The sequence below is a fragment of the Cutaneotrichosporon oleaginosum genome, assembly GCF_008065305.1.
Source record: "Cutaneotrichosporon oleaginosum strain ATCC 20508 chromosome Unknown ATCC20508_contig04, whole genome shotgun sequence".
In the NCBI taxonomy this organism is placed as follows: Eukaryota; Fungi; Basidiomycota; class Tremellomycetes; order Trichosporonales; family Trichosporonaceae; genus Cutaneotrichosporon; species Cutaneotrichosporon oleaginosum.
Window position 1 is genome coordinate 453,012 of NW_027072173.1, and position 16,232 is coordinate 469,243.

At 60.7% G+C, this 16,232-nt stretch overlaps 5 protein-coding genes across 5 annotated transcripts; 3 read left to right on the top strand and 2 right to left on the bottom strand.

Annotated features, from left to right (window-relative positions):
• Nucleotides 1-272: 272 nt before the first annotated feature.
• COLE_04641 (uncharacterized protein) lies at nt 273-1,635 on the bottom strand (the record flags this gene model as incomplete). Its single annotated transcript, XM_018422330.2, has 2 exons — nt 273-809; nt 841-1,635. The coding sequence occupies 2 exons, from the start codon at nt 1,633-1,635 to the stop codon at nt 273-275; spliced, it is 1,332 nt and encodes a 443-aa protein (XP_018281222.1).
• A 673-nt stretch (nt 1,636-2,308) lies between these two features.
• Nucleotides 2,309-3,953, bottom strand: COLE_04642 (uncharacterized protein; the record flags this gene model as incomplete). The annotated part of the gene is made up of 6 exons (XM_018420713.2): nt 2,309-2,502; nt 2,545-2,790; nt 2,831-3,259; nt 3,294-3,780; nt 3,823-3,890; nt 3,932-3,953. The coding sequence occupies 6 exons, from the start codon at nt 3,951-3,953 to the stop codon at nt 2,309-2,311; spliced, it is 1,446 nt and encodes a 481-aa protein (XP_018281223.2).
• Nucleotides 3,954-9,653: 5,700 nt separating this feature from the next.
• On the top strand, nt 9,654-10,525 carry COLE_04643 (uncharacterized protein; the record flags this gene model as incomplete). The annotated part of the gene is made up of 3 exons (XM_018425936.2): nt 9,654-9,710; nt 9,833-10,263; nt 10,309-10,525. The coding sequence occupies 3 exons, from the start codon at nt 9,654-9,656 to the stop codon at nt 10,523-10,525; spliced, it is 705 nt and encodes a 234-aa protein (XP_018281224.1).
• Nucleotides 10,526-12,858: 2,333 nt separating this feature from the next.
• COLE_04644 (uncharacterized protein) lies at nt 12,859-14,183 on the top strand (the record flags this gene model as incomplete). The annotated part of the gene is made up of 3 exons (XM_065626362.1): nt 12,859-13,036; nt 13,087-13,726; nt 13,757-14,183. 3 exons carry the CDS (start codon nt 12,859-12,861, stop codon nt 14,181-14,183), a joined length of 1,245 nt encoding a protein of 414 aa, XP_065482303.1.
• A 798-nt stretch (nt 14,184-14,981) lies between these two features.
• Nucleotides 14,982-15,710, top strand: COLE_04645 (uncharacterized protein; the record flags this gene model as incomplete). The annotated part of the gene is made up of 1 exon (XM_018422331.2): nt 14,982-15,710. One exon carries the CDS (start codon nt 14,982-14,984, stop codon nt 15,708-15,710), a length of 729 nt encoding a protein of 242 aa, XP_018281226.1.
• Nucleotides 15,711-16,232: the final 522 nt, after the last annotated feature.

Below are 16,232 nucleotides of genomic sequence, written 5' to 3' on the forward strand. Positions count from 1 at the left end.
GGAAAGCGCGGGACTTGATAAGGCGCTCGAGGCGGCTGGAGGCGGCTGCGAGCGCCATATGCAGCCCAGCAAGCAGGCTGCTAGCTGCCACGATCAGCAATCAGCACATGTCAGTGCTGATCTGATCTGCCGATCCGCGGGACGACAATCGAGATCGCCGCGATGCACAGACGATGGTTTCCGCATGTGTGTCGGTCACAATGCCAGGGCACCCCTCCAGCGCATGTCTATGTCATCTTGCACTCGCCAGCCACGCCACATCAGCTACATCACTACCGCCTGAACCACCTCTTCTCCTTGTTCTCGCTCCCACGTCTCCGCTCCTTCTCGAGAAACGCGGTGTTCTCCGCGGCCATGCGCGCCTGCAGCTCCATCCACCGCCGCTCCATATCTTCAGGACTGACCGCCGCGCGCCCGCCATCCGGCGCCGTATCTTCTTCGGGCGTATACCCGCCCTCCACGACGCCAAGGATGCGCCCCACGCCCTCTGCCTTGCGCACTAGCCACGCGGCGTGCCGCAGCCCTTCGCGCCAATGGCCGGGGAGCGCCGCGAAGCCGACATATGCGCCAAGCAGGGCGCCTGCGACGGCCGCGTTTGTGTCGGCGTCGCCCGCGGCCATCACAAGCTCAGTGATTAGGGGCTCGAAGAGCACCGTCTTCTCCACGAGCACGGAGGGCGCGGCCGCGACGCGCCGCATCGCCTGCCGTAACAGGAGGATGGCGGCGCCGAGCGCCTTATACACGTACCCGATGCCGCGGCCGTCGAGGTCGAGCGCCGCGAGGGAGGCGGCGTGTGTGTGTTTGCGTAGCTGGTGTCAGATTGCAGTGGCGAAAACGTACTTCGTCGAGGTCGAGGGTGGGCTCGTCGGCACCCATAGTCCCTTCACTCTCCATGCGCGGGCGTATGACGTCGCGGTACCGCGTGACCGCGCGCTCGATAACCGCGTCGATGTGTGCCTCCTCCGTCCATTGCCCACGGATGAGGCCGCGCACGAGCGCCGTGCAGATCATGCAGGAGACGACACAGCGCGGATCGACGTGCGTAATGGCGCTCACGGCGGCCGCGGCGTCCATCGCTTCCGCTTCAGTCTGGAAGATCGAGACGACGCCGAGCGGGTGTGTGCGCATCAAGCTCCCGTTGGGCGCGACGTCGCATCCCCCCTTCACCCAGACACGGTGCGCAGCCGCCCCCGGATCCTGTAGATACGCCGGGTCGCGCACGATCGCGCCGACGGTCGCGCCCAGTCCGAGCGGGAGGGTGTCGAGCGCCCGCAGCCCCTGCTCGACCCAGATGTGCAAGCGCGCCGCGACGTCGCCAGGCGACAGCGAGCCATGCAAAAAGGATAGAAGGATGAGGAGTGCGTGGTCTGTGTCATCGGTCCACTCGCCCAGCTGATGTTTCAGGCGATGCATGTCGCGCGCGAAGGGCGTCGCAGGCACCAGGGAGAAGCGACGCTCGGGGTATGTTGCGGCGGCGCGTGGCGCTGTGAGGAACTCGGTATACAGCCCGATGGCATCGCCTAGGGCTGAACCCACGACGGTGCCGAGGATGCGGTCGTAGAGAGTCGTGTTAGCGAGGGCGCTGATGATGCGTTCGTGGGGTGAAGTGTGTGCGGTCGAGATTGGATGTGGCATGATGGAGGTGGGAACAGGAGGTGTCGGTAGGGAGAGTGTATGGGCGAAGTAAACGAGGAGTTGCAACGCGTGGAGAGGGATGTCGATGCGGTAGAGAGAGATTGAGCGGCGATGACAAGGTGGCAAACAAGCTGAGCTGAAAGAGTGCACAGCATTATAGCATACCAGTAGTTAAGCTTGTCCTGGGAATGACGATCGGCGGCGCCTGGATCTGGCACCCGGGAGCTTTGGACTTGGCAGATTCCAGCAGCAGGCGAACTCTAACTAGCTAGCGAGAAGGACGCAGAGAAGGCTTCAGAAATGTTGGAGCACAGTTGTCAGATCGTCAGACCAGCAGTAATCAGGAATACATGGCTGCGAGCCAGTCGCGACTGCGCTGCCTGCGCCTTGTGCAGTGTGCCCAGTTGCTTAGGCTCAGCTTGCATCCTCACTGGAGCCAGGTCGAACACCTTGAGTGGCTCTCGCATACGAGGAGGATCCGTGATGGTTTCGAGGTGGGTCTCACTGCTGATAAGATACACACCCAGGTGTGATGGATGGAGGCGCGCTATTCTGAGCAGCTGCCAGAAGCTTGTGAGACTTGAAGCTGCACACTGCGCCCTCATACACTCCCCACGCCCCAAGTGAGAACAATTCATCGCTGCAGATCTATCACCACCACTCCTGGATGTACTTAACGCTTCTCGTCCTTCGAGTCGTACGAGCTGTCGATGGGGCCAAGAAGAAGCTTCATGAGCCACATCTCGGGCGTCAAGTTCTGTCCCGTCTTGGTCATCATTTCCTGCTGCTCGTACTCGTACTCCATCGTCTGGTCGATGAGGCCACCGATCTGCGGGTCGTTGTCGAGCTCGGACAGGAACTTCTGCGCTGCATGTCAGTGGTTGCGCCGCAATCCAGACCGATACTCACCGCCCTTGTCATTGCCGACCTGCGAGAACTGGTACGAAACGGCATCAGCGCCGAAGGGAGTCGCGGCGAGCGCGTGCGCGGCCGCAGTGATGACCTTGGCGAGCATGCCGCGGTCCTCGCCAGCGGGCTGGCCGTCGGTGATGGCAATGATAAGGAGGGGCTTGCGGAGCTGCTGGGAGCGAGCGGGCTGGACGAGGAGAGGCTGGAGAATTTTCTGGTCGAGCGAGGTGCCCAGGGGAGTGAGACCTGGGGTCAGCGTGCGCTGGGGTCATGCCATCTGACGTACCCGAGAAGTTGATCTGGCTGATGAGCTGCAGAACCTCCTGCTCGGAGCGGATGTGGTCACCGCGGACCTGCGAGTTGAGGAAGCGGATGGTGAGACCGTCCTCGTCGAAAAGGGCGCAGGCGCCGGCAATCTTGCCGAGGATCATTTTAAGGTCGTCGATACGCTCGCCGCCCTGCTCGAAGGCCATCGAGCCCGAGTCGTCGACTAGGATGACGGTGTCGAAAAGAGCGATCTTGACAAGGTCGACTGCAAGCTCAGCGGGAAGGCGCCACTGCGCCGCCAGCTTCTGGAGAGCGCCCGTCTGAACGATGCGGTCGGCGATGCGCTGCACGTCGGCGGGGTTGCGGTAGAAAGCACCAATGTGTTGCTCCTGGATGCATTGGTTCAGGACCTGAACAATATGCTGGGGAGGGATGGTGCTACCACCGACTTTAGTCAGCCAAAGAAGGATGAGCGCACTCACCAGCGGCGCCAGCACCGGGCGCGCCGTACTGCTGCTGCTGCTGCTGCGGGGGCTGACCGTACTGGCTCTGCTGCTGACCGTACTGACCCGGCTGCTGGCCGTACTGGCCGGGCTGCTGGCCGGGCTGACCATACTGCTGCTGCTGACCGTATTGGCCGGGCTGCTGACCGTACTGGCCAGGTTGCTGACCAGGCTGCTGGCCGTACGCGCCGGGAGCACCAGGAGCACCGGGGGCACCAGGCTGACCAGGGCGGGCGCCGTACTGGCCGGGTTGCTGGCCGGGCTGACCGTAAGCACCCTGCTGGCCATACTGACCCGCCTGCTGGCCGTACTGGCCGGGCTGCTGCTGCTGACCGGGCTGGCCGTAGGCGCCGGGGGCGCCAGGAGCACCACCCTGTTGAGCGCCATACTGGCCAGGCTGCTGGGGAGGAGCGCCGTACTGGCCAGGCTGCTGAGGGGGCTGGCCGTATGCACCGGGAGCACCGGGCTGCGGTCAGCGCGGTCGAGGAGGTGAGGTGAGGCGACTTACAGCACCAGCAGCGGGGGCACCCATGCCGCCGCCGCCCTGGAACTGCTGGCCGGCCTGGTTAGCCTGAGCTGAGGATTAGCTTGTGTGTGAGTGCTGTGTAAGAGCATACCAAGCTTTGCAGCGAAACCCATTGTTTGTGTTTAGATGGAAATGGAAATGGAGATGGAGGAGATGGAGGAGATGGCAGATGGAGTGGATGGAAAGAGGAGAGAGTGCGAGCGAGCAAGATAACGGGTGGGAAGCGACGAGTGAGGGAAGGTGGGGAGGCAAGAGAGGCGGTGCAGACGTGGCCATGGTCTGGGCGGCCGGCGGTGAGCGGTGAGATCGGCAGCTTCCGAACAACGTGCGCGTCATACTCTCACCCAAGGAATGCAAGCGGAACCTAATCAGATCATCACATTACGATCATTACACCTTACTCAGGTACTATGTAATTCATTAGGCCAGCTGTTGAATTACCGACGCGTCACGGGATTCCTTGGCATTCAATCTCGCGCTCATGGCGCAACCCTGTCTCGTCTCTTATTACCCACAACCCACAGCATTGCATCGCCCAACCATCATCGCAGTCCTCCGGCACCGACCCGCACAGTTCATCGACCCTCAACAATGCAGAAACACATCGGCGCGAGCGAGAGGAGGTAGCCATAGTATGTGGTAAGAATGGGTGCCCACTCCTGTCAACTTCGAGCTGTGAGCAAATGAATAATCGGGAGGCATGGAGGCGGGGCGGGCGGGAAGCTTTGCTCCTTCGACGGACGGAATAATGACCGCAATACTCTGGACAAAAGAGAATATCTGCCCGGAGGCTCTCGTGTTCCCCGCCAGGGAGTTGAACCCTGCTCTTTCGCGTTGAATCTCTCGACTTGAGAGGCGAATATACTAACCGATATACTAGCGAGGATCGATGTCTCTGCATTGCCTGCCCTTGCCTCATCGCACTCTTTGCCCAGTCACCGTGCTGAAGGTCGTGCGTCGAGAGATCTGCGAAACCCAGGCAGTCCAAATATGCCCCATGTGCCTGCCATCTCCGCGATGTGTTTGCGAGATATCAGTAGTTGATCCTTATGATGGCGAAATTACTGGCAGAGTGATCCAAATGTAAATTCCGTGCGCCGAGGTATGACCGGACTACTGCAGATGGGACGTTGGAAACTATCGTCTGTCTTCGTCCATCACTTTGTGAACCAAGGCAATCCACAATGGACTTGACTCCCAAACTACTACTGTCTTACCGGCATAAGCATTTTCCTGGAGCCTCCCGGCAGGGAGTGACTTCTTTCCATCCCTTGGCTGCCTGACGCAGCGGCGGCCATGCGAAGGGCGTCGATATGCGCAAAGGTGTCGACAGTAAAACCTTAGACGCCGAAGAAAGAAGAGTTCGATAGATAATCCATGTGGGGGACGAGACGCTCCATGCAGTGGCGCAGTAAGTTCTATACAAACGATACTTGGAAACTACTACTCTCAGACAATGATAGTCGTTTCTCAGCACCATCTTCCAACATGTCGTCCCCCCATACATGTGGCGGGTGAGATTATCCGAGGTCTCAATGAGATAACTGGACGGTGGGCATTTGTAGGAGAAGAGCTGCTCTTGTTCAGATGCGTCCAGCTGTTGGGAAGAGGTCACACCAAGCATGTTTTAGCCAAGCGGCACTCGAACAATTGCCCCACCTCGCCACATTCGTCCGTCAAACTCTCTCAGTGCCTCAAATATATGTTAGTGGTGCATAGTGACGAATTTTCGAGCACTTTTTCGGAGGTACACGAAGTGTGGCAGCTACACTGTGGCAAGTCGGTATTCCAAACACTTCACCTTTCTCAGCATCCCGGTATCCCTGGCATCCCTGGTGTCCCCCTCACCTCCGAGGTGTCACTCCACATACGTCCCTGTCGCAAACGTTCAGAGTGTGAGTAACCTCGGATACAGGTGTGTCGATCAGGTTACTTCGGGGGCAGGAGTGTGTGATACTGTGCGCCAGTACGGCGCGTTGCACAGCTCGAAACCCAGGAGGACAGTCACAGGATACTCCACAGTATCCTATCACTTCTGGCACCCTTTCCATCTCATCGCTCTTCACATAAACAATCCCAAGGGACAAGTATCTCAACCGGGTGGGCGTTGGAACAGCCCTGCATATCCGGCATAGCTCCGTAGCCTGTTTGAGATGTAGACCTGCAGGTCGCTCAGGTTTCAGAGAGCGCTTCTCGGCACAGTTCGGAGCTCCAGTTCAAGCTGCGCTTGGGCCGTGTTTATGAGTCGCACTCGTAGTCTCAGCTAGAGCCCGCTCATTTGCACGCGACGAAAAATCAGACGCACATGACCAACTGCGGTCAATCAGATAAGTGGAGAGAGTTTAGCAGCGCCCTGCGTAGCGGGTCTGCAGTGGAGCGATTTGTCCATTCTTGGGTCACCCACAAGCCCCACGACGTTTGAGCCCGACGGTGTTGGAGGAGGTCACACAAGACTGCCTTGTGTTCGCCTTTCCGTCCCCCTTTCACCTGCCTTTGCCAGCCAGCACCACAACATAGCAGGCAGCGGCCGGTGGGCACCGACTACCGAACGGTGATCAGCGTATGCCGCTCAGGTCAGATTTTTACGCACGGATGATCCACCGCCGTCAGACTGATGATTCCCGCTCAGGTGGCGGACTCGGGGGGTTCGGATCCTCATCCCCGCCGGGTCAACGCTATCACCACTATCCTTCAGGCGTTTCTTCAGGCGAGGTCATGCATCAGCGATCGATCGTCAACTTCTCCCTCACTGGCAGACCGCACCGCGCCGCAGCTGCACCACCGGCCTGTTCTGAAAAACGCTCCGATTATCAATTCTGCAGAATACAAGTATAGTGGTAGCGCTTCCGCCACGTCCCAAACTGCCGGAACAGGGCTCGGAACTCTTCGCCCGAAGCCGACCATCCGGAACTTGAGAAGCGGTGAAACCGGATGTGGCGCGCTAGACCGCCCAGAAGCTCCTTTGAGGCGTTGGCAGTCGCCGACGCCGCGGGGCCGGGCCCGAGGCTAGCCGCGGACCGTGCACCCCCACTCTCTCAGTCGGTCCGAGCGCTCCCTGCGATATCTCTCGCCATCTCTCGTCCCTGCGCACAGACCAGCTGGAATGTGGCGGCCGGAATTTGGCCGCGACGTGCCGTCAGCACGCTGGTGTCCCAAATCCAGTGGTGCACGGAGGAATGGCCGTCCGTACGCTCTGAGCCGTCGGCCTCGTGACCCCTCTGCAGCGCAGTCTCTTCCTCTCTCAACCTCCGAGAAGTAACCCCTTTCGAGAAGCATGTCAAAGTGACACGCTTATCTTCTAAGAAGCACATGGGCTGCACATGACGGCCCAGAAAGTGGGCGGAACGCGCCACAGAGCACAATGAATGCCGTAGATCAGCGGCGTCGCCGCCGCCGCCCCCACGGGGGAAGCCTCACGGCGACACCCTCACTTCGGTTGGAGCCGGGCTGCCGCCGCGATTTGCGCCTTGAGGGTGCTCGGCCAGATGACGGACATGAGGCATTGCGCGTCAGCCTGGAAGCTGACCACGAGCCCTCTCGGCGATAGTCCGGCGACCGCCGAGCTCACAAGTCATTGTCTTGCATGGGCATCAGGTGGATAGCGTGAGAAGCATAACGCTGGCTCTAATCATCCATCACAATCACACGCCACGTCATCCGTCGACGCAGCGCCGTGACAGCTCGTCCCTGCCCGCGGGTACAATACGGCTGTTCACGGCACGGTTTTGGGGGGGGGGGGGGGGCATGAGTCGGGGATATTTGCACTATGCGACACGAATATCATGTTGGCGGAGGATTCCTGCGACAAGGTTTGATCTGGCTTGGCCAGGCAGGTATTCATTCCATGTCGCTTCAGCCTGGCATCTTGCATGCCTCTTGAGGGACAGGCACCAGCCCGTGATCAAGACCCGTCACGGAGCTTGCGAACGCGGGTTAGCGAGCTTGACACTAAGATAGTGGAATGCCCACGCGCGCATCGCAAGCCACCCCCTGCAACATGACCTCGTCTAGCGATGAGGATGGCGTGGTTGCGGCATGGTAGATGTTGCGGGCGTTGGGGCTTGAACCAGGGCGGTGAGCCTTGGAAAATGAGGCATGCGGCTTTGTCCTGGCTAGACGCGACTGTTTTTCCTCACACAGCTCCATTGTTGCTGACGCGACTTGTTTGTTTGATTGTCTGATTGTCTCGGCTCCGGGACTCAGGCTCGGCGCTCGGACGCGCCGTTCCTGTGCACGGCTCGCTGGCAGGAGCGGAACGGAGTGCGTCAAAGTGAACTGGAGTGCGGGCGCGATCGGGGCGCGGCGAGGCAGATGAGATGATGAGATGGTGGCAGGCGATCTCCCGCGTACGCGTTGACGGGGACGAAATCGTCCGTTGTATCCGCGTAATCCGCGGCAGTTGCCCACCCCACGTTCCGGCGCAGCGGTATGGAGATACATTGGGGGCTGATAGAGCTGCGGCGGCCCAGTGGGTGGACGTACAGGTCATGTAACGGCATCCGGGCGGCATGCAAGAGCGTTGGGTCTTGGTAGCCCCTTGGGTGCGCCGGGCACGCTGGGTGAAAAGCTGCATTGCGCATGCCTGGCTTCAGGTGCGATCCGGGCAGGCGCCACCGCCATGCATCCCTTGTCCCCGTCAGTATCCCCGTCAAGCCAATGGGCGTCGCAGTCGCACTGCCATCTGTCAGAGTCCGCGTCTCATGTCCAAGCCATGCCTTGCTATACGCCCGCCGCCTGATTCTGGCGCCTGATCGCGCCTCGCACCTGACAAGCTGAGACCAAACGCAAGACTCAATCATGCAATCAGACTCGTCGTGCGCATCTCCGCGGGACCCAACAACGCGGAAGCGCGCGGTGGCTGAAGTATGCGTGCAAACCTTCCAACCTTCCGCACATGAGGACGGGCGTTCATTACCTCCCGTACGGCAATGCATGACCGCCACGATAATCTGCTGAATGGTCATCAGCACAGCACATTAGGCAATTAGGCAGTCGACAGACAGAAACGGGTACAGAGCGGTCATGAAGTCGGAGTGGCCGATGCGAGATCGAGATGCCGATTATGCGATGCGCTCGGGCCCCGATCTGGTGCGCACGGAGCGCCTGGCATGAACATGGCGAGGTTGTGCTCGGTGCCACGGCGGTCTGCAGTCTCTGGCGTCCGCAGGCATTGCTTGGTGTGGAGCAGCCCGCGAATACCCCATGGCACGGACCGTCAGACGTGCTGGCGCCGAACAGGAGGGGCTCAAGGGGATAGAGGGCATTTTGAGTTTGGCCCAAGCTGGCAAGATGCAGGATGGAACTGATCCAAGAACGACAGAGAGAAATCGTGAGTCGTGAGAGAGTGGCAGTGGATGGGCCATGGGCAATGGACGCAACGCAGTCAGGAACTGTGCGAGATTCAGGGCCGCCAGGTTGAAGAGGCGTGAGGGCGTGCCGTGGCGTACGCTTCCGGTACCGGACCCTATGCAAAGACCTGATGTGGTCCCTGAAGCCCTGGTGGCGACCTCGTCTGTCCCGTTGTTCTCTCTCGCTCTCGTCTGTCAAGAGCGTCGCAGAGCATGAGGCAGCAGGCCAGAGGATACTGCGCTACTGCGCTACTGCGCTGATGAGCTTGTCCTCGTCCTCCTCATCGACCTCCTCGCTGCACCGCCGGACGCGCATGACTTTTCGATCAAGATAAAGCCAGCCGACGTTGATCTTTGAGCAGACCCCATCGCGACTGTCTTTCATCTCATCTCATCACATCACATCGCATCAGCACCCCATCACTCTAAAACAACCACCACAACCACCTTGAACACTCTCTCACTATGGCTTCCTACCTCATGACGCCCCCCACCGTTCCCCGCAAGCGTTCCCGCCAGAGTGTGAGTCATCATTCCTACTTGGCGCTTTTCGCACTCGCCGCTCCTCACTCGCACCCACAACCCCCGCTCCACCCTTCCACCCCACACTCCCTCACAACCTCGCACCACCAGCTGACTCGCAGGCCAACGCCTCCTTCGAGCCCCTCCTCGCCACTCCCGAGCTCGTCAAGTCGCCATCCAACGCCTCGTTCGAGTCGGCCGAGCCGTGCACGCCGAGAAGCCAGCGCTTCACCCCGCTCCCTCCCCCCACCCCGCGCTTCACTCGCACCCAGACCCCGCAGACTAAGGCCGTCGTGCCCCCATCCCCCAGCCCCGCCGCCCGCTTCCGCAAGGCCTACCTCGACTCGGCCTCGGCCTCGGACCCCATCACCCCACCAAAGATGCACATTCTCGCCGTAGCTCCCCCAGCAACACCACTACACCAGCAGCGCCGCGCCCTCACCCCGCACTCCCCGAGCCCCGTGACGGCCGCGCCCTCCGCACTTGCGTCCGCCCCGTCCTCGGACGACCTCCCATTCCGTGTGCGCCCATTCGCCCGTGCCTCAGTGCAGCGGTAAGTGATCCACTCAAACCCCAAGAGGGCATGGGCTGACTCCAGTGCCTCGGCCGCTCTGCAGGACCTCATGTTCGACGCGGACCCGTTCCTTGACATGGACATGGACGTCGACGAGGCCTTCGGCCCTGTCTTCACCACGCCCAAGAAGGCCGCACACACCCCCGAGCCCGAACTGCCTTGCACCCCGCCCCGGCAGGTTCGCCGCGGTCTCCCTCGCTCCCCACGCCACTGGAACCTCGCCTCGGCCGTCCGCGCCTAAACACCTTTTCTCTCATCATGGTTGTATGTGCATAGCGTCCGCGGGCGGAGCTGTCTTTTGTTTGGGAATTTTGGGCTTTTTGGGCATTGTAGTGGCATCATTACCATCTATCTATCATCACGAATAATGCATGTTGTGGACACACCGGCGTTGAGCATGCGGCAGGCGACTGGGAGCATACGCGGGCCACAGGGTGCTCTGAGCGTCAATCGCAGCCCTGCTCTCATCTCTGCGCACCAGCGTACAGCTCCTGTCCTCCCCGCCGGCCCCACCGCGCTCATCTCCGACTCCACTTGATCCACTCGGCCCGGCGACGCTCCACTTCTATGCACTTCGGAAGCAACACAGTTGGGTCACGGGGCATCCAAAGTCATGTGGGGCCGAGCATGTGGAGGAGGCGCCACGGGGAGCTGAGGTGTCGGCGTCATTCTCAACTCACCCTGCCCTCACTCCACCCAGTCTCCTCCGCCCAGGCCTCGCCCGCCCTCGTATAAAAGGTCCAACGTCGCCGCCCTTGATCACATTGCGATGTGCATGATGACCCGCGTTGCTGGCGTGATGTCACGAAGTGACCCGGGGTGACCCGGAGTGACCCGGTAGTGACCCGGTAGTGACCCGGTCGGCAGCGGGTGACGGGACGTGTAAGTCGTGACGGGTGACTGCCAGCAGAGCGGTGGAGCCATGGGCGTGGGGCCTGTCACATCGTGTGCCACCAAACGCACAGGAGCGAGGGAGGTGTGCCGGTCCGCATCCCGTGCCGGCGCCGACTGATGGTCTGTTCCAGGTCGACGTCCAGGACGACGATTCATTCCCGCACGAGGGACGTATGGTAGCGCTGATGCTGCCACAGCGCTGTCAGACATCGTATTGTCCAATGCCTGTCATATGCCCATCTTCCGTCCCGCGTGACAGCATTCCCGTAATTGTTCCTGTCCGTCGCCACGCTGTACGAGATTGTTCTCTGCCTGACACGGAAGAGGATATGCATATTCTCCGACATGTCATGCTGGAATGTGGCCGCACGCGCCTGATTTGTTAGTCGCCAGCCGAGTCCAATATCAATTGGAGGGGTCCGTGTTCCAGCCGTCTCATGGCCTTCCAGAACCGGATGCAGGCGCGCACACCCCAGGACACGCGGCCCACATGAAGCAACGCCCGTCCCATGAACTGTGCCGAATCTGAAATCATTCATGCACCAGATAAGGTTTGGGTTAACGATGCAGGCGAAAGGCGTTGCCCAGCCTGGCCAGCATGGGCCAGGCCGCCAATTGAAAGATGCAGGAAAGCCGGACGTCTCCTGCAGTCACAATATGCCAACCTTCCGCATACGAACCTGCGAGTCTCATGTTGACTTACCTACTTCGGCATCGACATGTTCTGCTTTGCACCAGCCTGCAACCCTGCATACTGCAATCCTGCGAGGCGGAGAACAGGGAGAACCGTGTAGGGAGCAACTGCGAGTGCCTGGGCGGCGCCGAGCCACTGAATTCTTCGTTTCCTTCGACGCCGCCATGTGCGAGCAGGAAAAATTCGAAACGGCGGGTCGGACGATGTCCATTCGTTCGCCGCTCTTCAGTAACATGGGCGGCGCTAGGTACATGCACTGTCCTTGCGATAAATAGCGAGGAAACCGCTCGCGCCAGCTATGAATGGTGACCTGCAGGACGGCGATGGCGCCGGTGCAGGGCCACGTGCCGTCCAGCAGGTGCGCGTTTCAACAGACGAACATTCTGATTCTGCCTCTCGGTGGCCGTGTTTCAGAACAATGAACAATTGCGATACAACTTTTTCGCTATTCATGAGGTGTTGGCGAGCCCGCAGGTCCTATTCAGTGGGAGGGTAGTGTGCGAGGCGGGGGGCTGAGAACCGTAGGCTAAATGCGACAATTGATACAATGGCGAGGCACGGTACTGAGAAGCTTCTCAGAAGATAAGGAAGCCCCTGTCGGTCTGGACGTTCGTACCTCACCGCTCACCACATGGAGGGAGTTTGCTTGGCCCGTCTTGGCAGAGGCTGAGGGCTTGCCCCACTTCGGCAAAGCAACAGCCAGCTTAACCTGCTGCGGTTCTTGCAAGGGCCCCCACATCCTTCAGAACAACATTCTGCTGCACTCCCGCGGTCTGCTCTCGTCTTGGGAAGATGTTTGAGCCCGGTGGCATGCCCTTCAGCGACTGATCGTGGCTGGCTCAGTGGTGGCGCGGACGCCAGTTCATCTCCGTGTACGGCGTGGAGATCACCTCGAGTCCACTGGGGACTCGGTGGGGAGGCCGAGGTGAGGTGGAGGTTGATCAGGACGTGCCGAAGCGAGCATCATTTGCTCACCTCCACCATTCATGCGCGCCCAGCATCCTACTTACCTTGCGCGCGTCTCTCTAACGCGGCGTGTAGCTGTACGCAGCTTCGCCAGTCAGGCATTGGACCTCAAATGGCTCGCAGAGCGCGATGTGACCGCGGAAGTGGGCGGCGAGGCGAACGTCAAACGTTTGCGCTCCGTCTCCCGCGATTTTCGGAGTGCGTGGCGCTCATTTCCCCCTCATTCGCCCGTAAGCCGCTCACACCAGCTGACACAATAACGATTCCTACCGATGCGCAGCTTCTCGCCGGCCTGCGCGCCTCGCGCGGCGACGACGTAGAGCTGGAGGACCCCGACACCGCAGCGTTCGAGGCCCGCGTCGCGGCTCTGGCGGGGAAGGAGGCCGGTCTCCTCTGCGCATCCGCGACGGGCTCGAACCAACTCGCTGTCCGCTCATTGTTCGCGCAGCCTCCGCATAGCGTGGTAGTGGACGCACGTGCACACCACTTTCAGAACGAGGCGGGCGGCGCCGCCCTCTTCTCACAGGCGACGACGCACACCGCGCGCCCCGCCAACGGGCTGTATCTTACGGCGGAGGATATCGAGCCAGTCCTGCAGCTAGGAGACGACGTACATATGGCGCCGACGCGCCTCATCGTGCTCGAGAACACTATGGACGGCGTCGTGGTCCCGGACGACGTGGCATGGGGTGTGCGGCGCCTCGCGGATCCGCATGGGATTAAGATGCACCTCGACGGCGCGCGGGCGTGGAACGCCGCCGCCGCCGCCGTTCTCAGTGAAGGAGGGGACGGCGAAGAGGGCCTGCGCACATCGCTGAGCAATATATGTGCGCCCTTCGACACCGCCAGCTTGTGTCTTTCAAAGAGCCTCGGCGCGCCCCTCGGCAGGTGAGTACACCGAGACTGCGCTGACGCCTGCGTTCTTGTTGGGAGTAGGGAGGTGGTCGCGCGTGCGCGCTGGTTCCGGAAGATGTTCGGCGGGGCGTGGCGCCAGTCGGGCGCGCTGGCCGCTGCAGCTGACTGGGCAATCACGCACCACTTCCCGCGTCTGCGGTATACGCATGAGCTTGCCCGCCGCCTCGCCGCTGGGCTTGAGGCCGCGGGGTGTCGCATCGTCATACCCGTTCAGACAAGCATGGTGTTTTTTGACCCCGCGGCTGCGGGCATCCCACTGGGCGAGGTGGAGAAGGCGGCGCGCGCGCGGGGAATAACCGTCCGGTCCAATCGCTTGGTCGTGCATCACCAGACCGACCCGCGGGCTGTAGAGGAACTAGTGGATCTCGTGCGAGGGATGGCAGCAAAGGCTGAGGGGCCGCTGGGCGAGAAGCTGCGGATGGGGCACTAGTTGTACAATATGTACTTGGGCACAACGGGCCGCGCGACAAGGCCAGAGCTGTCAGGCCCACTCCGTGAAGTGCAGTCATCGTCGACTACCCAGCCTGGGCACGCCCTCTGCAGGAATGCCAGTGTGTAGCACTCAGCATACTCCCGTGGAGCAGGTGCTACGCCCAGTGAGTCTCGGAGAATGATGCCAGGGTGCGCCGTCCATGTGAGCGAGCAGATTGTGCATGCACGTGGGGGCGGCGTAAGCGATCTAGGGACTGTAGAGAACACTCCCGGCGGAGGCGCATGAACAGAGCTGGTACCCTGGCGACGGTGATGGACGGAACACTCAGAGAGGGGTGGGACTGTATTGCGAGTGGGAGATAGCCTATGCAAGGCCAAAATTGCTCGCAGCTTTGTGACCACAACTGTTCCATTCCGAGGCAAGCGGTTGTGCGATGTGGCCGTGACTATCCCTCTCCACCTGCCGTGACTTACAATCACCAGCGCACTTTAGTTGCATTAATGCGGAAGGGTGGAACTCGCCTGCGGAACGCGCGCTTCACAAAGGCAGGAACGCGAGACCGACACGCTCACACTATCTGGCCGTGAATGCTTGCTGAATTGCACGTCCCGTGACCTTGACCTGGATCAGCAGCGTCTTCACTAGCATCTTCGAGACGCATGCTTCATGGAGCGGTCGGTTTCGGCGCATATGAGTACGTGTGAAAAGTAGACCGACCGCAGTTGACGTCATTAGCTCCGCACCGACATGAAAAGCAGACGGCCAAATCTCTTCCCAGCACGGCATTCGCACGCAATGAAGCACGATAAACACCGGCATACTTGGGAGCTCGTTCTCGAGCCACACTCGTTCCCCCGCGGAAGTCTGTACTACGGGCCGCAGCATGTCGCTTTCTTCTTCCCGCTCCTCCAGCTCTCCAACGCGGCCGACGTGCTGGCCGATGTCGACCCGCTGCAGCTCGAGATTGCTCTTCCCCTGATCACGCGGTACGGTTACCACATCGCGGAGCTGATTGACGACGTCGTCTCGCTCGCACACGGGAAGACGTCCTTCGCGCCCCCCGCCCCGATAGACGGGTGGCAGCGGGAGATCCTCCGCCTCGCCCCGCCAGCCGAAGTCACCCCGCTGTGGGCACCTTTCCTCCGCTGTGCGTGCCTGACCTCGCAAAGCCCCACGAAATACACCGCGCTCGGCCCCGCCGGCGCCGTCGTCATCAACCTTAAAGCCAACATCAACGTCGTAGGGGTGCCGGCCAGCATGCCGAGCGGGGCCGCCGCGTGGCCCCAGCTACTCCGCCTAGTGCTCGAGATGCTCGTGGGTACCAAGGAGCCAATTCGCGCCGAGACGGCCGAGGAGAACGCTGTCGTCGTGCATGTGAGGGAACGGCCGCTCGCACCGGCATATATCTGGGCAGGGGACTTCGACGAGCCAGGCGCGCCCGGCGAAAGAGACCCGATTGGCGTGAATGACCTGCACGTCTCGTTGAAGAGGTTCAAGCGCCACGGACATAGGCCTGAGGGATAAAGAGAAGGGACAACATGTTACGACACTGGATGACGACGCCGTAGTTCCCGCTGTGATGAATAGTGATGCATGAATGATTAGTTCAGGGTGAGAGAGTTCATGCCGAAACGCACCTGCTGTACAGACATGGTGGGCAAATGTGGGGTGTTCCCCGCACTGGCGGCATTTTCGCCTTGAAGCCGGTTTTAGGATCTTATCACCCTGTAGCACAGCACATGCAGTGCCCATCGGAGGCTCAGAGGTCGGAGGTGACTCTCGAAGCGCTACAATGCTGTTCGGCTGCCTCAACGAGGGGCCAAGGTTGTCTGCCAAGCGAAACTCCCCGCTGGTCCTGGCCAAGCGTCTCGGTTTGCCTGACCCTTGATCTCCAAGTTGAAGCACACTTACGTCGATCTGTGAATGGGAAACTGTCGCCTGCAGCTGCACCGGCGCCGCGCGGTGGAACGCCCCTACTGCTGGATGATGACAGCTCGAGGCGTTGTTGTCAATCCGAATGGAAGAGTCGTCAGTGCACCAGTCGTC